This window comes from Falco naumanni, chromosome 20 (assembly GCF_017639655.2).
Source record: "Falco naumanni isolate bFalNau1 chromosome 20, bFalNau1.pat, whole genome shotgun sequence".
Lineage (NCBI taxonomy): Eukaryota > Metazoa > Chordata > Aves > Falconiformes > Falconidae > Falco > Falco naumanni.
In genome coordinates, this window is record NC_054073.1 from 4,236,318 (window position 1) to 4,255,800 (window position 19,483).

Consider the following 19,483-nt stretch of genomic DNA (forward strand, 5'->3'; position numbering starts at 1 on the left):
ACCACGCACACGCGTGGGGTACGAGTGTGGGGGGCAAGGCAGGGACCCCAGTGAGGGGTATCCTGCACCCCCGTTTTGCACGGGGTGCTGACTGGGGTGTGCGTGCAAAAAGGAAGGGGGGGGTGTGTGCGTGCAAGGGTGTGCTTGTGCGCGCACGCGTGTGTGTGCAAGGGGGTGTGTGTGCGTGCGTGGAAGGCGTGATGTGCATGCAAGGGGGTGCGTGTGCAAGGGTGTGTGTGCAAAACCCCTATGTGTGCACGCGCGTGCGCGTGCAAAACGGGTGTGCGTGTGCGCGAGGTTGTGTGTGCGAGGGGGGGGTTGTGCACGCGTGTGTGCATGCCAGGGGTGCCTGCGCGGTGTGTAGCTGTGTGTGCAAGGGGGTACGTGTGCGTGCGCACACACACACGCACACACACACACACATGCAAGGGGGCTCACGCGTGTGCGTGCAACGGGGCTGCACACGCGTGCAAGGGGGTGCGAGTGTGCAAGGGGGGGTGTGTAGGTACGCGTGCAGGCTGGGTGTGCAAGGGGGGGGGCACTGGGGTGAGCGTGCGGGGGGTGTGTGTGCAAGGGACACACTCAAAGGGGGGGGGGGGGCGTGTGCAGACCCGTGGGTGCAGGCGGGGATGGGGGGGGGTGGGGTGGGGGGTGCCGGTGGCGCGTGTCCCCGTTGTCCCCGCCATGTCGGTGCAGCGCGGCGGTGCGTGTGCGCGCAGCCCCGGGGGTGCCGGTCCGCCCGTGCCCGCGCGCGCACCCGCCTCCCCCGCGCTCCTCCCGCGCCTCCCCCGCCGCACCGGGGCCGTACCGGGGCCGTACCGGGCCGTACCGGGCCACCGCCGCCGCCGCTGCGCCTTTAAGGCCGCCGGCCGGGAGCGCCCGGGAGCGGATCCGGGCGGGGGGGGGGGGTGGGGGGGGGCGGGGTACCGGCCGGGGCTGGGCCGGGGCCGGGGTTGCGGCCGGGACCGGGACCGGGGCCGCCACCGCCGCCACCGGGGGGCCCGGCCTGGGCTGCGGGATGGGGCGGCGGGGGTGCGGCGCGGCCGCCGTGTAGGAGCGGGCGGCGGCGGGGCCGTGCCGGGGCGCGGGGCCCCCGCGGGCGGCGGCGCCGGAGGCGGAGGTGAGCGGGGCCGACCGGGCGCACCGGGCGCGGCGGCGGTGGGGGGGGGGTGGGGTGGCCGGGGCGGCGGCGAGCGGGACCGCGATCGGGACTTGGGGGGCGGCAGCGGGGTGGGCCCCGTGGCGGCGGCAGCGGGGTGGCCCCGGGGGGGCTGCCCGGTGGCCGGGGCGGCGGCGGCGGCGGGGGGGGCGCTGGCGGGTTGGGGGTGACCGGGCCGCGTCCGGCGGGGCTCCCCGCGGGCCGGGGCTGGGGCCGGGGGGGTGGCTGCCACCGGGCTCGGCCCTTCCCGGGTGGCCGTTCCCCCCCTCCCCCGCCGTTCCCCCGGGGGTGGGACGGGCTGCCACGTCCTGGCTGGTTCCCGGTGCCCCGGGGCCGCCGTGCCCGGTGCAGCCCGTTGGCCGCCGTTCAAGACAAACAGGGCCGGGACGCCCGGGATGGTTCCAGCTTTGCCGCAGGTCGTTGCGCTGGGGTGGACGGGCTCGGGGTGGCCTTGGCAGGGCCAAGCACCGGGCACGGGGCACCAGTACCGGGTACCCAGTACCAGCACCAGCACCGGGCACCGGCACCGGGCATCCAGCACCAATACTGGGCATTGGCACTGGGAACCGGGTACCGGCACTGGGCACCAGTATCGAGCAGCCAGCACCAGCACTGGGCACCGGGCACTGGCACTGGGCACTGGCCACTCAGTACCGGCACTGGGCACCAGCACTGGGTACCCAGTACCAGCACCGGCACCGGGCATCCAGCACTGATACTGGGCACCGGCACCGGGCGCTGGCAGTGGGGACCAGGTACCGGCACTGGGGACCAGTACTGGGTACCTAGCACCAGCACTGGGCACCGGGCACTCAGTACTGGTGCTGGGCACCCAGCACTGGGCACTGGGCATTCCCACAGGGGCCATGGGTGGGAGAACTGGGGTTTGGGGGTCTGCACCCCCCAGGGGACGTGGGACATCAGTGCCCTTCGCTGTCTGTGCTGGGTGGGAGCCACGCTGCCTCGCCGCCCCCCCCCCCCCCCTCCCCCCATGGGCACCGGGGTCCCTCTTGGGGTGCTGGGGGGGAGGGGGCCACACACTGAGCTTTGACCCCCTCCCCGGTACCCGCAGCATGTCGTGGTTCAGCGGCATCCTGGTGCCCAAGGTGGACGAACGGAAGACGGCATGGGGGGAGCGCAACGGCAAGAAGGGCGCCCGCCCGCGCGCTGCCCTCTGCGGCCCCCGCTACATGAGCTGCCTGCAGGACCCTGAGATGGAGCGGGGTGGGGGACCCCCCCGGGGGCTACGCTGCACCTGGCAGGAGGACCACTACAGCAAGAAGGGACCCTCCGGTGACTTGGGGCTCAAAGCGGTGGACTTGGCCTTGGAGGATGGCGAAACCAAAGGGCCAAAGGGGGCCGGGGGTCACGGGGGGCGGCCGTCGGCCGGCGAGTGCTGGCGGCGTTTGCTCCAGGTTTTCCGTTCCAAACGGTTCCAGTCGGCCAAACTGGAGCGGCTTTACCAACGTTACTTCTTCCAGATGAACCAGAGCAGCCTGACGGTGCTGATGGGGGTGCTGGTGTTGGTCTGCGGTGTGATGCTCCTCTTCCACTGCCTGCCCGGTGCCCCCCACGTGCCGGCGGTCGCCGCTTTGGCCGGTGCCACGGCCCTTTTCTTGCTTTTGATGGTGCTGTGCAGCCGCAGCGCCTTCCCCCAGGACTATATGTGGGTGGTGAGCTACGTGGTGCTGGGCTTGCTGGCCGGGGTTCAAGCGTTGGGGACGGTGGCCGTGGTACCCCGTAGCGCGGCCGAAGGCGTTTGGTGGAGCGTCTTCTTCATCTACATCACCTACACGCTGCTGCCGGTGCGGATGCGGGCGGCCGTGCTGGCCGGCGTCTTCCTCTCCGCCCTGCACCTCGCCATCGCTTGGCACCGCAACGCCACCGACCCCTTCCTCTGGAAGCAGGTAGAGGCTGGGGGGGGGGGGATGCATATAGTGTGTGTGTGTGGGGGGGCTGCCTGCTTGTGGGATGGGGGAGACCCCTGTCCCCGCCGGTGGCTCCCCCAGTGCCTCGCTGCAAAATTGGGCTTGGTGTTGGTGCACGTGGAAAATTCTGGATGCAGGAGGGGCCCCCCTTGGCTTGCCTTGGGGGTGGGGGGGCGTCCTGGGGGGGTGGGGGGCGTGTGTGTCCCATGCTAGGGACCCGTGGGTGCTGCCTACGGTGTGACCGGGGGTCTCTCCACTGCCGCAGCCTGGCGGGGGGGGAGGTGAGGGGGCCCCTCGTCCTGGCAGGACCGTGCACAGACCCGCCATTGTGGGCTGTGCTTGGGGGGGGGGGGGGGCACCCACAAAGCCCCCGTTGTGGGGCTGGCGGAAACCCCCGAGGGGGGATGCAGGCCCAGGGAGCCAGGGCAGGGGGGGGTGGCTGCCACCCAGGGGGGCTGGGACCTTGGCAGTGTCCCCTGTCCTGCCCCCTTGGGCTGGCGGGTGCTCCCAGTGGGGTGCTGCATGCACAGGGGGGGTCCAGGGGGGGTCCCCTTGTCCACAAGGGCCATGTGTTGCCAGTCCCCAGCCCCCACCCCCCCCCCCCCCCCCCCCCGCCCCCGCACGAGGCCACCCGTCACCCTCGCCCTGCCTGGCCAGGGCTGGGGCCACGTGTTGTCCCCACGGGGCGCATGATGCTGAAGAGGGGGGGGGGGGGTACACAGTGAGGCCGGCGGGGCATGGAGGGGGTCACGGGAGGAGAAGCCCCCCCCCGAGTGGGGCTAACCTCTGCAGGGTGGGAGCGATGGGGCTGTGCCCCCTGGCCGGGGGGATGTGATGGGGATGGGGGGGGTGGGGGGGGGGCATGGCCCCCCGCTTCCAGCCCGCCGCTATAAATAGCCCTGGCCCCGGTCCCAGGGGACAGGGATGGGGACGGGGAGGGGGGGAAACCACAGCACTCCCGCTGCAGCCATCTCCGCTTCCCGGCCCTCCCCCGGCTTCCTCCGCTTCCCGAGGGCCCGTGGGGCCTGGCTGTGTCCCCACGTCCCCCCCCCCTGCCCCGTGTCCCCACGTCCCCCCCTGCCCCGTGTCCCCACGTCCCCCCCTGCCCCGTGTCCCCATGTCCCTCAAGTCCCTGTATCCTCGTATCCCTGTGCCTTGGGTCCCCAGGTCCCTGCAGCCCCTGTGCCCCGCTTTCCTGCAGCTCTGCGTGCCCCCCGTCCCCCTGCTTGGGCTCTCCATGTCCCCCATGTCCCTGCAGCCCCCCCTGCCCTGGTTTCCCATGTCTCCAGGTGCCCCATGTCCCCATCACCCTGGTCCTGTATCCCCAGGTCCCTGCATCCTCATATCCCTGTGCCTTGGGTCCCCAGGTCCCTGCAGCCCCTGTGCCCCTCTTTCCTGCAGCTCTGCGTGCCCCCCGTCCCCCTGCTCGGGCTCTCCATGTCCCCCGTGTCCCTGCAGCCCCCCCTGCCCTGGTTTCCCGTGTCTCCAGGTGCCCCATGTCCCCATCACCCTGGTCCTGTATCCCCAGGTCCCTGCATCCTCGTATCCCTGTGCCTTGGGTCCCTGCAGCCCCTGTGCCCCGTTTTCCTGCAGCTTCGGGTGCCCCCTGTCCCCCTGCTCTGGCTCTCTATGTCCCCCGTGTCCCTGCAGCACCCCCACCCCCACCCCCACCCCCCCCGTTTTCCTATGTCTCCAGGTGCTCCACATCCCCATCACCCTGGTCCTGTATCCCCAGGTCCCTGCATCCTCCGTGTCCCCAGGTCCCTGCATCCTCCCTTCCCTTGGTCCCTGCATCCCACATCCCCTTGCTTTGTGTCCCCATGTTTCCCCCCATGACCCCCCCCCCTTGCAGCCCCCCTGCTCCTCTTGGCAGCACTCCCCTCCCCATCCTGGAGCCAGGGTTTTGGGGTGCAGAGGAGGGTGGCAGAGCTGGCCAGGGGTCCCTGGGTGGCTGCACTGAGCCCACCTCCCCCACCAGCTCAGCGCCAACGCCCTGATCTTCCTCTGCACCAACGTGGTGGGGGTCTGCACCCACTACCCGGCCGAGGTGTCGCAGCGCCAGGCCTTCCAGGAGACCCGGGGCTACATCCAGGCGCGCCTGCACCTCCAGCGGGAGAACCGCCAGCAGGTAAGCTGGGGGTCCTGGGGGGTCCCAGGGACGGTGGGGTCCGCCGTGATGGGCTTGGGGGAAGGGGGGGGGGGGTCCATCAGGGCCCTGGCCCCCCCCCGCTGATGGGGTGGTGCTGTGGGGCAGGAGCGGCTGTTGCTCTCGGTGCTGCCCCAGCACGTGGCCATGGAGATGAAGGAGGACATCAACACCAAGAAGGAGGACATGATGTTCCACAAGATCTACATCCAGAAGCACGACAACGTCAGGTACCGCGGGGTGCAAGGTCTTGGGGGGGAGGGGGGGGGGGGGGGGAGGGGAGTGTCACTAGGTGAGGGGGTCCGGGGTGGTCTGTGGTCCCTCCCCAGCCCACGCTCTTCCTCCCGGCAGCATCCTCTTCGCGGACATCGAGGGCTTTACCAGCCTGGCCTCGCAGTGCACAGCCCAGGAGCTGGTGATGACGCTCAACGAGCTCTTCGCTCGCTTCGACAAGCTGGCGGCGGTGAGTGGGGTGGGGGTGGGGGTGGGGGTGGGCTGGGAGGGGGTCCCAGAGCCCCCCCCTCCTTGACCTGCCCGTCCACCCCCACAGGAGAACCACTGCCTGCGCATCAAGATCCTGGGGGACTGCTACTACTGCGTGTCGGGGCTGCCGGAGGCGCGCGGGGACCACGCGCACTGCTGCGTGGAGATGGGGGTCGACATGATCGAGGCCATCTCGTGAGTCGGGGGGTCGCGCCTGTCACCGGTGCTGGCATGTCCCCAGTGCCACTGCAACACTGGGGGGCTCTGCCTGACCCCAGTGCCACCATGTCCCCAGTGCTGGCACATCCCCAGTGCCACTGCAACACTGGGGGGCTGTACCTGTCCCCACTGCCACCATGTCCCCAGTGCCACCATGTCCCCGGTGCTGGCACGTCCCCAGTGCCACTGCAACACTGGGGGGCTGTGCCTGACCCCAGTGCCACCATGTCCCCGGTGCTGGCACGTCCCCAGTGCCACTGCAACTCTGGAGAGCTGTGCCTGACCCCAGTGCCACCATGTCCCCAGTGCTGGCACATCCCCAGTGCCACTGCAACACTGGGGGGCTGTGCCTGACCGTGGTGCTGGCATGTCCCCAGTGCTGGGATGTCCCCAGTGCCACTGCAACCCTGGGGGGCTGTGCCTGACCGTGGTGCTGGCATGTCCCCTGTGCTGGGATGTCCCCAGTGCCACTGCAACCCTGGGGGGCTGTGCCTGACCCCGGTGCTGGCATGTCCCCAGTGCTGGCACATCCCCAGTGCCACTGCAGCCCTGGGGGGCTGTGCCTGACCGTGGTGCTGGCATGTCCCCTGTGCTGGCACGTCCCCAGTGCCACTGCAACCCTGGGGGGCTGTGCCTGACCCCGGTGCTGGCATGTCCCCAGTGCTGGGATGTCCCCAGTGCCACTGCAACCCTGGGGGGCTGTGCCTGACCCTGGTGCTGGCATGTCCCCTGTGCTGGGATGTCCCCAGTGCCACTGCAGCCCTGGGGGGCTGTGGCTGGCCCCGGTGCTGGCATGTCCCCAGTGCTGGCACATCCCCAGTGCCACTGCATCCCTAGGGGGCTGTGGCTGTCCCCGGTGCTGGCATGTCCCCAGTGCTGGGATGTCCCCAGTGCCACTGCAGCCCTGGGGGGCTGTGCCTGACCGTGGTGCTGGCATGTCCCCAGTGCTGGCACATCCCCAGTGCCACTGCATCCCTAGGGGGCTGTGGCTGTCCCCGGTGCTGGCACCCCCCTGGTGCTGACCGGCCCCCGGTGCCGCGGTGCCTTGGGCTGACGTGGTGCCGGTGCCGTCCGCAGGCTGGTGCGCGAGGTGACGGGGGTGAACGTGAACATGCGCGTGGGCATCCACAGCGGGCGGGTGCACTGTGGCGTCCTGGGGCTGCGCAAGTGGCAGTTCGACGTCTGGTCCAACGACGTGACCCTCGCCAACCACATGGAAGCGGGTGGCAAAGCCGGGTGAGCCAGGACCGGGGGGCGGGGGGGCTGGGGTGGGGGCTGGGGTGGGGAACGTGGAACAAGGGGGGGGGTGGGTGGGCTCAGCACCTTCATCCCTGCCATCCCCAGGCGCATCCACATCACCTGGGCGACGCTGCAGTACCTGAACGGGGACTACGAGGTGGAACCGGGCCACGGGGGCGAGCGCAACGCCTACCTCAAGGAGCACAACATCGAGACCTTCCTCATCGTGGGCTGCAGCCAGAAGCGCGTGAGTCAGAGGGGGGAATTGAGGGGATGGGGGGGATGATGGGGGGAGATGGGGACCCCCTCTCACGGCCACGGTCGCCCTGCAGAAGGAGGAGAAAGCCATCCTAGCCAAGCTGCAGCGGGCTCGTGCCAACTCGACGGAGGGGCTGGTGCCGCGCTGGGTGCCCGAGCGCTCCTTCTCCCGCACCAAGGACTCCAAGGCCTTCCGGCAGATGGTGAGCGACCATGGAGGGGGGTGGTGGTGGGGGGGATGTTGGGAAGGGGGGACACCCCCCACCACCACCCCTGCGGCGGTATCGGCTGCTCGCCGCCTTTCCGTGGTCGCCTTTGGGCTTCCCCAGCCTTGCCCGCAGCCCTCGCCTGCTTCCTCCTGCTGGCCGCAGCCCAGGGCCTCGGAGAAGCCCCCCCCCCCATCCTCAGCAGGTCTCGGGGTTCCCTCCTGTCCTCACCAGCCCTTGGGGACCCCCAGGTGTCCCCCCCCCCCCATCCTCAGCAGCCCATAGAGATCCCCAGGTTCCCCGCCCCCCCCCCGCCTCCATCCTCAGCAGCTGTTGGGGACCCCCCAGGTGTACCCCCTGTCCTCGGCACCCCTTGGGGATGCCTCCTGTCCTCACTGGCCTTGGGGACCCCCAGGGGTCCCCCGTCCTCAGTGGTGTCAGCCACCCCCCCCCAGATCCCTCCCTCCCCCCCTTGCAGACTCTTGGGGACCCCCCTATCCTTGCCAGGCTTGGGGAGCCCTTGGGGATCCCCCACATCCTGGTAACCCTTGGGACTCTGTCCCCTGTCCTTGGGGGGCTTGGTTGACCCTGGGGGGTGCCCCATGATCTTGTCATCTATGACCCCCCCCCCCAATCCACGCCAGTGTCCCTGACACCCCCCATTTCCCTTGTGTCTCCCCAGGGAATTGATGACTCCAGCAAGGACAAGTAAGTGTCCCCATGCTGAGTGAGGGTTCTGGGGGTGGGGGGTCATGGCCAGCCCCTCTCTGGGGCAGAGCCAGGGGCTGGGGGGGACCCTGACCTACCCCTGCCCCCAGCCGTGGTGCCCAGGAGGCCCTCAACCCCGAGGACGAGGTGGACGAGTTCCTGAGCCGGGCCATCGACGCCCGCAGCATTGACCAGCTCCGCAAGGACCATGTCAAGAAGTTCCTGCTCACCTTCCAGACGCCTGAGCTGGAGAAGAAGGTGGGGGTCCCTCCATCCCCCCCCATCCCATCCCTGCCGTCCCCTCCATCCCCTGAAGTCCCCTCTGTCCCGCTCCCATCAGCACCTTTGTCTCCCTCATCTCGCTTCCATCCCCTGGGGTCCTCTGTCCTGGTTCTGTGGTACCCCCTGCCCCCCATCCCAGCTGTGCGTCACATCTGTCCCCTCTGGTCTGTGAGATCCCCTTCATCCAGCTGGCTCCATGATCCCCCCTGTCCTGGTCCTTCCACCCCATCCCCCTCCATCCAATCCCCTGGGGTCCCCTCAATCCTATCCCCTGGGGTCCCCCGGTGTCCCCTCTGTCCCATCCCCCAGTGTCCCCTCCGTCCCATCCATCGGTGTCCCCTCCCGTCCCATCCCATCTTATCCCATCCCCTGGGGTCCCACATGGTCCCCTCCATCCCATCCCCTATGGTCCCCTCCATCCCCTGGGGTCCCCTCAATCCCATCCCTTGGGGTCCCATCCCATCTCATCCCCTCCCCTCCCATCCCATCCCCTGGGGTCCCCTTATGGTTCCCTCCATCCCATCCCCTATGGTCCCCTCCATCCCCTGGGGTCCCCTCAATCCCATCCCCCGGGGTCCCCCTGGGGTCCTCTCCCATCCCATCCCCTCCCCTCCCATCCCCTGGGGTCCCCTCAATCCCATCCCTTGGGGTCCCATCCCCTCCCATCCCATCCCATCCCATCCCCTGGGGTCCCCCATGGTCCCCTCCATCCCATCCCCCGGGGTCCCCTCAATCCCATCCCTTGGGGTCCCCTCCTATCCTATCCTATCCCATCCCCTGGGGTCCCCCATGGTCCTCTCTGTCCCATCCCCCATGGTCCCCTCCATCCCCTGGGGTCTCCTCAATCCCATCCCTTGGGGTCCCGTCCCGTCCCCTCCCCTCCCCTCCCATCCCCTGGGGTCCCCCTTGGTCACCTCCATCCCATCCCCTGGTGTCCCCTCAATCCCATCCCTTGGGGTCCCCTCCCTCCCCTCCAATCCCATCCCCTGGGGTCCCCCATGGTCCCCTCTGTCCCATCCTCTGGTGTCCCCTCCATCCCGTCCCCCTGGGGTCCCCTCCATCCCATCCTCTGGGGACCCTCTGTCCCCCTCCATCCCATCCCATCTCCCAGGGTCCCCTCCATCCCATCCTCTGGGGACCCTCTGTCCCACTCCATCCCATCCCATCCCCCAGGGTCCCCTCCATCCCATCCTCTGGGGCCCTCTGTCCCCCTCCATCCCATCGCATCCCCCAGGGTCCCCTCCATCCCATCCTCTGGGGACCCTCTGTCCCCCTCCATCCCATCCCATCCCATCCCCCAGGGTCCCCTCCATCCCATCCTCTGGGGACCCTCTGTCCCCCTCCATCCCATCGCATCCCCCAGGGTCCCCTCCATCCCATCCCCCGGGGACCCCCAGGAGCCCCTCTGCCCTGCCCTGCCCTGCCCCCCCCCCCCCAGCCTGGCTCACCGCTTCCCTCCCCGCAGTACTCCAAGAAGGTGGATGACCGCTTCGGTGGCTACGTGGCCTGCACCCTCCTCGTCTTCTGCTTCATCTGCTGCCTCCAGATCGTGGTGTTCCCGCAGTGAGTGCTGCAGCCCCCCCCCCCCATCCCGACACCCCCCCCCCCACAATGCTCACAGCCACCTCTCTCAGCTCCCCGCTGATGCTTGGCGTCTACGTTGGCATCTTCATCCTCCTTGCTGCCATCCTCTTCGTCTGCGCCGTCTATTCCTGTGTCACCGTGAGTACACGGCTGATGGGTGGGAGGGTGGGGGGGGGGCTTGGCGGTGCATGATGGGGTCTTTTTGTGCCCCCCCCCCCCCCCCCGCAGCTGTTCCCCGCCGCCCTGCAGCAGCTTTCCCGGAAAATCGTCCAGTCCCGTGCGCACAGCACCGTCATCGGGGTCTTCACCATCCTCCTCGTCTTCATCGCTGCCTTCATCAACATGGTAGGGACGTGGGGTCAGGGGCACGGGGGGCTGCGGGGGGCTGTGGGGCACCGGCTCACCCTTCTTCCCCCCACCCCCCACCCCCCACCCCACCCCCCGCCAGTTCTCCTGCAGCCGGGTGGCTCTGCGGGACTGCGCCGCCCGTGAGCTCAACGTCACCCCCGAGGCTGTGGGACCCTGCCAGCTCCGGGTCCTCAACTTCTCGCTGGGGACCCCCGCGGAGCCCTGCCACGGTGACGGGCTGGCCTGTGACTTCCCCGAGGTGAGCGGCTGGGGGGCAGCCGTGGGTGCAGGGCTCCCGTGGGTGCCAGCGTGGGTCCCTCTGGGTGCACTGTCCGCCTTGGGCGCTGGCATGGGGTCCCTGAGGGTGCAGGGTGCTGGCACGGGGTCCCTGCAGCCACTGTGTCCCCAAGGATGCTGGCACGGGGGTCCCTGTAGGTACAGGGTGCTGGCACGGGGTCCCTGAGTGTACAAGGTGCTGGCACGGGGTCCCTGTGGGCACTGTGTCCCCAAGGATGCTGGCACGGGGTCCCTGAGTGTACAAGGTGCTGGCACAGGGTCCCTGCAGCCACTGTGTCCCCAAGGATGCTGGCACGGGGTCCCTGAGTGTACAGGGTGCTGGCACGGGGTCTCTGCAGCCACTGTGTCCCCAAGGATGCTGGCATGGGGTCCCTGAGTGTACAGGGTGCTGGCACGGGGTCCCTGCAGCCACTGTGTCCCCAAGGATGCTGGCACGGGGTCCCTGAGGGTGCAGGATGCTGGCACGGGGTCCCTGAGTGTACAGGTTGCTGGCATGGGGTCCCTGCAGCCACTGTGTCCCCAAGGATGCTGGCACGGGGTCCCTGAGGATGCAGGATGCTGGCACGGGGTCCCTGTGGGCACTGTGTCCCCCTGGTATGGGGTCTCTGGGGGTACAGGGTGCTGGCACGGGGTCCCCACAGATACAGGGTGCTGCCATAGGTCCCTACGGGTGCATGGTCCCCTGTGGGTGCTGGCACAGAGCCCCTGAGGGTGCAGGGTGCTGGCACGGGGTCCCTGTGGGCACTGTGTCCCCAGGGATGCTGGCATGGGGTCCCTGTGGGCACTGTGTCCCCAAGGATGCTGGCACGGGGTCCCTGAGGGTGCAGGGTGCTGGCACGGGGTCCCTGCAGCCACTGTGTCCCCAAGGATGCTGGCACGGGGTCCCTGAGGGTGCAGGGTGCTGGCACGGGGTCCCTGCAGCCACTGTGTCCCCAAGGATGCTGGCACGGGGTCCCTGAGTGTACAGGGTGCTGGCACGGGGTCCCTGCAGCCACTGTGTCCCCAAGGATGCTGGCATGGAGTCCCTGTGGGCACTGTGTCCCCAAGGATGCTGGCACGGGGTCCCTGAGTGTACAGGGTGCTGGCACAGGGTCCCTGCAGCCACTGTGTCCCCAAGGATGCTGGCACGGGGTCCCTGAGGGTGCAGGGTGCCGGCACGGGGTCCCTGCAGCCACTGTGTCCCCAAGGATGCTGGCATGGAGTCCCTGTGGGCACTGTGTCCCCAAGGATGCTGGCACGGGGTCCCTGTAGGTACAGGGTGCTGGCACGGGGTCCCTGCAGCCACTGTGTCCCCAAGGATGCTGGCACGGGGTCCCTGAGTGTACAGGGTGCTGGCACGGGGGGTCCCTGTGGGCACTGTCCCCCCCTGGTATGGGGTCCCTGAGGGTGCAGGGTGCTGGCAGGGGGTCCCCATGGGTGCAGGGTCCCTGTGGGGGGTTACCAGGGGGGTTTGCCAGTGCATCCCTGCCACGTCTCCCCCGCAGTACTTCAACTACAGCGTGGTGCTGAGCCTGCTGGCCTGCTCCGTCTTCCTGCACATCAGCAGCATCGGCAAGCTGCTGCTCATGGTGGCCATCGAGGCCACCTACCTGGTGCTGGTGGAGGGACCCCAGGCCACCCTCTTCGACAACGCCGACCTGCTGGTGGTGGCCAGTGCCCTGTGAGTGCCCTGCGTCCCCCCGCCGGGTGTCCCCACCCTGGGAGCTGGGTCCCCACCTTGCTAAGCCCCGGCTCTTCTCCCCCTCCCCAGGCCCTCCTTCAATGTGACCCAGGGTGAATGGTGAGCGGGGGACTGGGACCAGTGGGGGAGTGGGAAGGGGTGGGCGGGGAGGGTGGGCTGTAAGTAGGAGAGTCCCCTGAGGTGGGGGTCTGTGCTGCGGGGGTGGGTGCATCTTGTGAGGTTGGGTGCATCTTGGGGGGTCGCTGGGATGGTGCGTCTTACAGGGTGGGTGCAGGTTTGGGGTCCCTGGGGTGGGTGAATCTTAAGGGATCCCTTGGGTGGGTGCAGGTTTGAGGTCCCTGGGGTGGGAGCATCTTGGGGGATCCCTTGGGTGGGTGCATCTTTGGGGTCTGGGTGCAAGTTTAGGATCTCTGGGGTGGGTGAATCTTGGGGGATCCCTTGGGTGGGTGCAGCTTTGGGGTGTGGGTGCAGGTTTGGGGTCCCTGGGGTGGGTGAATCTTGGGGGATCCCTTGGGTGGGTGCATCTTTGGGGTGCGGGTGCAGGTTTGGGGTCCCTGGGGTGGGTGAATCTTGGGGGATCCCTTGGGTTGGTGAATTTTCGGGGTGTGGGTGCAGGTTTGGGGTCCCTGGGGTGGGAGCATCTTGGGGGATCCCTTGGGTGGGTGCAGCTTTGGGGTGTAGGTGCAGGTTTGGGGTCCCTGGGGTGGGTGAATCTTGGGGGATCCCTTGGGTTGGTGAATTTTCGGGGTGTGGGTGCAGGTTTGGGGTCCCTGGGGTGGGAGCATCTTGGGGGATCCCTTGGGTGGGTGCAGCTTTGGGGTGTGGGTGCAAGTTTAGGGTCCCTGGGGTGTGTGTGTCTTGGGGGATCCCTTGGATGGGTGCAGGTTTGGGGTGTGGGTGCAGGTTTGGGGTCCCTGGGGTGGGTGAATTTTGGGGGATCCCTTGGGTTGGTGAATTTTTGGGGTCTGGGTGCAAGTTTAGGGTCCCTGGGGTGTCTGTGTCTTGGGGGATCCCTTGGGTGGGTGCAGCTTTGGGATGTGGGTGCAAGTTTGGGGTCCCTGGGGTGGGTGAATCTTGGGGGATCCCTTGGGTGGGTGCAGCTTTGGGGTGTGGGTGCAGGTTTGGGGTCCCTGGGGTGGGTGAATCTTGGGGGATCCCTTGGATGGGTGCAGGTTTGGGGTGTGGGTGCAGGTTTGGGGTCCCTGGGGTGGGAGCATCTTTGGGGATCCCTTGGATGGGTGCAGGTTTGGGGTGTGGGTGCAGGTTTGGGGTCCCTGGGGTGGGAGCATCTTGGGGGATCCCTTGGATGGGTGCAGGTTTGGGGTGTGGGTGCAGGTTTGGGGTCCCTGGGGTGGGAGCATCTTGGGGGATCCCTTGGGTTGGTGAATTTTTGGGGTGTGGGTGCAGGTTTGGGGTGCCTGGGGTGGGCATGGACTCGCCCAGCACCCCACCTCAGTGGGCGCGGGGTGCCCGCAGCCCGGCGGAGGGGAAGGTGGCCCTGCGGTACGTCACCCCCGTCATCCTGGCCGTCTTCGCGCTGGCGCTCTACCTGCACGCGCAGCAGGTCGAATCCACCGCCCGCCTCGATTTCCTCTGGAAGCTGCAGGTAGGACCGGGAATGGGGTCGGGGGGGGGGGGGAGGGCGAAGGGCTGGGATTGACCCCCTCCCCGCACCCCCAGCGCGGGGGGGGGGGGATGCAGGGCCCTATCCTGGCTCCTGCATGGTGCTGTGCGCCGCAGGCGACGGGTGAGAAGGAGGAGATGGAGGAGCTGCAGGCGTACAACCGCCGGCTGCTGCACAACATCCTGCCCAAGGACGTGGCGGCGCATTTTTTTGGCGCGGGAGCGACGCAACGACGAGCTCTACTACCAGTCGTGCGAGTGCGTGGCCGTCATGTTCGCCTCCATCAGCAACTTCTCCGAGTTCTACGTCGAGCTGGAGGCCAACAACGAGGGCGTCGAGTGCCTGCGGCTGCTCAACGAGATCATCGCCGACTTCGACGAGGTGCCGGAGGGCGGATTGGGGTGGGGGGGGGGGCAGGAGATGGGGGGCAGGGGGTGATGGAGGCGCCGTGGGGCAGCGTGCATGAGGATGGGGTGCAGGAGATGGGGGGCAGGAGCTGGGGGGCAGGGATGGGGTGCACAGGGATCACAGGGATGGGGGGCAGGAGATGGGGGGCAGGGGGTGATGGAGACGCCGTGGGGCAGCATGCATGAGGATGGGGTGCAGGAGATGGGGCGCAGGAGATGGGGTGCACAGGGCTCACAGGGATGGGGTGCAGGAGGTGGGGGGCAGGAGCTGGGGTGCAGGGATAGGGTGCACAGGGATCACAGGAACAGGGTGCAGGAGCTGGGGTGCACGGGGCTCACAGGGATGGGGTGCAGGAGGTGGGGTGCAGGAGATGGGGGGCAGGGGGTGATGGAGGCGCCGTGGGGCAGCGTGCATGAGGATGGGGTGCAGGAGATGGGGGGCAGGAGATGGGGGGCAGGGATGGGGTGCACAGGGATCACAGGAACGGGGTGCAGGAGATGGGGTGCACGGGGCTCACAGGGATGGGGTGCAGGAGGTGGGGGGCAGGAGCTGGGGTGCAGGGATGGGGTGCACAGGGATCACAGGAACAGGGTGCAGGAGCTGGGGTGCACGGGGCTCACAGGGATGGGGTGCAGGAGGTGGGGTGCAGGAGATGGGGGGCAGGGGGTGATGGAGGCGCCGTGGGGCAGCGTGCATGAGGATGGGGGGAAGGAGATGGGGGGCAGGAGCTGGGGTGCAGGGATGGGGTGCACAGGGATCACAAGAACGGGCTGCAGGAGATGGGGTGCACGGGGCTCACAGGGATGGGGTGCAGGAGGTGGGGTGCAGGAGATGGGGGCAGGGGGTGATGGAGGCGCCGTGGGGCAGCGTGCATGAGGATGGGGTGCAGGAGATGGGGGGCAGGAGCTGGGGTGCAGGGATGAGGTGTAACAGGGATCACAGGAACAGGGTGCAGGAGCTGGGGTTCACGGGGCTCACAGGGATGGGGTGCAGGAGGTGGGGTGCAGGAGATGGGGGGCAGGGGGTGATGGAGATGCCGTGGGGCAGCGTGCATGAGGATGGGGTGCAGGAGACGGGGTGCAGGAGACGGGGCGCAGGAGATGGGGTGCAGGGATGGGGCGCACAGGGATCACAGAGATGGGGCGCAGGAGATGGGGTGCAGGGATGGGGTGCACAGGGATCACAGGGATGGGGCGCGGGAGATGGGGTGCAGGGATGGGGCACACAGGGATCACAGGGATGGGGCGCAGGAGATGGGGTGCAGGAGATGGGGCGCAGGAGATGAGGTGCACAGGGATCACAGGGATGGGGCGCAGGAGATGGGGTGCAGGAGATGGGGTGCAGGGTTGGGGTGCAGGGTTGGGGTGCACAGGGATCACAGAGATGGGGTGCAGGAGACGGGGCGCATGATGCTGACAGGACCGGGGTGCAGGAGACGGGGGATGTGCAGCTGCCAGGGACGGGGTGCAGGACGGGGTGCCTGGGACCCCCCACGATGTTGGGGGGGGGTGGGGGTGTAACTCCCCCGTCCCCCCCCAGATCATCAGCGAGCAGAGGTACCGGCAGCTGGAGAAGATCAAGACCATCGGCAGCACCTACATGGCGGCCTCGGGCCTCAACGCCTCCACGTACGACCGCGAGGGCCGGAGCCACATCGCGGCGCTGGCCGACTACGCCATGCACCTGATGGAGCAGATGAAGTACATCAACGAGCACTCCTTCAACAACTTCCAGATGAAGATCGGTCAGCGCACGCCCCTCGCACGCCCCTCACACGCCCCTCACACGCCCCTCGCACGCCCCTCGCATGCCCCTCGCACGCCCTTTGAATGCCCTTTGCACGCCCTTTGCACGCCCTTTGCACGCTCCTTGCACTCCCTTTGCACTCCCTTTGCACGCCCTTTGCATTCCCTTTGTGCGCCCTTTGCATGCCCTTTGCATGCCCTTTGCACGCCCTTTGCATGCCCTTTGCACGCTTCTCATGCGCCCTTTGCACGCTCTTTGCATGCCCTTTGAATGACCTTTGCACGCCCTTTGAATGACCTCTGCATGCCCCTTGCACACTCCTTGTGTGCCCTTTGCACGCCCTTTGCACGCCCTTTGCACGCCCTTTGCATGCCCTTTGCACGCCCTTTGAGTGACCTTTGCATGCCCTTTGCACGCTTCTCATGCGCCCTTTGCACGCTCTTTGCATGCCCTTTGAATGACCTTTGCACGCCCTTTGAATGACCTGTGCATGCCCCTTGCACACTCCTTGTGCGCCCTTTGCATGCCCTTTGCATGCCCTTTGCATGCCCTTTGCACACTTCTCGTGCGCCCTTTGCATGCTTCTCGTGCGCCCTTTGCACGCTCTTTGCATGCCCTTTGAATGACCTTTGCACACCCTTTGAATGACCTCTGCATGCCCCTTGCACACTCCTTGTGCGCCCTTTGCATGCCCTTTGCATGCCCTTTGCACGCCCTTTGCATGCCCTTTGCATGCCCTTTGCACGCTTCTCATGCGCCCTTTGCATGCTTCTCGTGCACCCTTTGCACGCTCTTTGCATGCCCTTTGAATGACCCCTGCATGCCCCTTGCACACTCCTTGTGCGCCCTTTGCATGCCCTTTGTGCGCCCTTTGCATGCCCTTTGCACGCCCTTTGCACGCCCTTTGCATGCTTCTCGTGCGCCCTTTGCACGCTCTTTGCATGCCCTTTGAATGACCTTTGCACGCCCTTTGAATGACCTGTGCATGCCACTTGCACACTCCTTGTGCGCCCTTTGCACGCTCTTTGCATGCCCTTTGAATGACCTTTGCACACCCTTTGAATGACCTCTGCATGCCCCTTGCACGCTCCTTGTGTGCCCTTTGCATGACCTTTGCACGCACTTTGAATGAACTTTGCATGCCCTTTGCACGCTCCTTGCGCACCCTTTGCACACTCCTTGCGCGCCCTTTGCATGCCCTTTGCATGCCCTTTGCACACTCCTCGTGCACCCTTTGCATGCCCTTTGAATGACCTTTGCATGCCCTTTGCACATTCCTTGTGCGCCCTTTGCACACTCCTCATGCGCCCTTTGCATGCCCTTTGCACACCCTTTGGATGACCTTTGAACGCCCTTTGCACGCTCCTGGCATGCCCTTTACATGCCCCTTTGCATGCTCCTCATGTGCCCTTTGCACACCCCTCTGCACGCCCCTTCCCATTTGCACACCCCTTCTGCTTTACACACTCCCTTGCCATTGCAAACCTTTTGCACGCACAAACCCTTTGCACGCCCCTTTCCCCTTGCACACATAGCCCTTGCACACCCATTTACACACTCCCTTTGTGTGCCCTTTCCCCTTTGCACACCCCTTCTGCTTTACACACTCCCTTGCCATTGCAAACCCTTTGCATGCACAAACCTTTTGCACGCCCCTTCCCCTTTGCACATGTAGCCCTTGCACACCCCTTTACACACTCCCTTTGTGTGCCCCTTCCCCTTTGCACACCCCTTCTGCTTTACACACTCCCTTGCATTGCAAACCCTTTGCACACCCCTTCCCCTTTGCACGCCCCTTCCCCTTTGCACACGCAGCCCTCGCACACCCCTTGACTCGCTCCCTTGGCATCGCAAACCCTTTGCATGCACAAACCCCTTGCACGCCCCTTCCCCTTTGCACACGTAGCCCTTGCACACCCATTTGCACACTCCCTTTGTGTGCCCCTTCCCCTTTGCACACCCCTGCTGCTTTACACACTCCCTTGCCATTGCAAACCCTTCGCACGCCCCTTCCCCTTTGCACATGCATCCCTCGCACGCCCCTTGACTCGCTCCCTTGCTGTCGCAAACCCTTTGCACGGCCCTTCCCCTTTGCACGCCCCTTCCCCTTTGCACACGCATCCCTCGCACGCCCCTTGACTTGCTCCCTTGCTGTTGCAAACCCTTTGCACGCCCCTTCCCCTTTGCACAGCCCTTCCCCTTTGCACGCCCCTTCCCCTTTGCACACGCAGCCCTCGCACGCCCCTTGACTTGCTCCCTTGCTGTTGCAAACCCTTTGCACGCCCCTTCCCCTTTGCACAGCCCTTCCCCTTTGCACGCCCCTTCCCCTTTGCACACGCAGCCCTCGCACGCCCCTTGACTTGCTCCCTTGCTGTTGCAAACCCTTTGCACGCCCCTTCCCCTTTGCACAGCCCTTCCCCTTTGCACGCCCCTTCCCCTTTGCACACGCAGCCCTTGCACGCCCCTTGACTCGCTCCCTTGCTGTCGCAAACCCTTTGCATGCACAACCCCCTTGCACGCCCCTTCCCCTTTGCACACGCAACCTCCTCGCGCACCCCCGTGCCCTCACGCCTGCAGCCGTAGGGGGGGGTCCGTGACGCTCTGCCCGTGTCATGTCATGTCCCGTCCCCCCCCCCCCCAGGTCTGAACATGGGGCCGGTGGTGGCGGGGGTGATCGGGGCGCGCAAGCCGCAGTACGACATCTGGGGCAACACCGTCAACGTCTCCAGCCGCATGGACAGCACCGGGGTCCCAGACCGCATCCAGGTCAGCTCGGGGGGCAGGGAGCTGGGGGGACCCTTTCTTTGAGCCCCCCCCCCCCCCCAGCACCTCACCCCCATGTCCCCCTCTTCCCAGGTGACAACGGACCTGTACCAGGTGCTGGCAGCCAAGGGCTACGTGCTGGAGTGCCGGGGGCTGGTCAAGGTCAAGGGCAAGGGGGAGATGACCACCTACTTCCTCAACGCTGGCCCTGGAGGGAGTTAGGAGGGGGGGGGGGGGGGGAGGGCCGTGGTGTTCCCCCCCACCCCCAGCCCCAGGCTGATGCCCCTCAGCCTGCACCAGGGGTTAGGCAAAAAAAAAAAAAAAAGGAAAGATCCCCAAATCTACATATTTAGGAAAAAAAAAAAAAAAAAAAAAAGAGGAAAAAGGGAGAAACGGACACAAGG

General features: G+C 67.1%; 2 protein-coding genes across 2 annotated transcripts in view; one reads left to right on the plus strand and one right to left on the minus strand.

The window, feature by feature from the left end:
* The window catches only part of CACNB3 (calcium voltage-gated channel auxiliary subunit beta 3), a 4,986-nt gene extending 4,300 nt beyond the window's left edge, over positions 1–686 (minus strand). Inside the window, 1 exon segment of the mRNA XM_040577999.1 lies at positions 656–686. Coding sequence (XP_040433933.1) covers positions 656–686 — 31 coding nt within the window.
* A 1,451-nt stretch (positions 687–2,137) lies between these two features.
* Positions 2,138–19,395, plus strand: ADCY6 (adenylate cyclase 6). Its single transcript, XM_040577931.1, is given in 22 exon segments — positions 2,138–3,066; positions 5,066–5,215; positions 5,342–5,463; positions 5,585–5,696; positions 5,784–5,911; positions 7,013–7,171; positions 7,280–7,421; positions 7,507–7,635; positions 8,321–8,346; positions 8,457–8,604; positions 10,094–10,191; positions 10,263–10,350; positions 10,441–10,557; positions 10,661–10,819; positions 12,342–12,517; positions 12,608–12,637; positions 14,015–14,144; positions 14,279–14,368; positions 14,370–14,543; positions 16,110–16,314; positions 18,958–19,082; positions 19,173–19,395. Coding segments are annotated over 22 exon segments (3,471 nt in total). The 5' UTR covers positions 2,138–2,232; the 3' UTR covers positions 19,302–19,395.
* Positions 19,396–19,483: the final 88 nt, after the last annotated feature.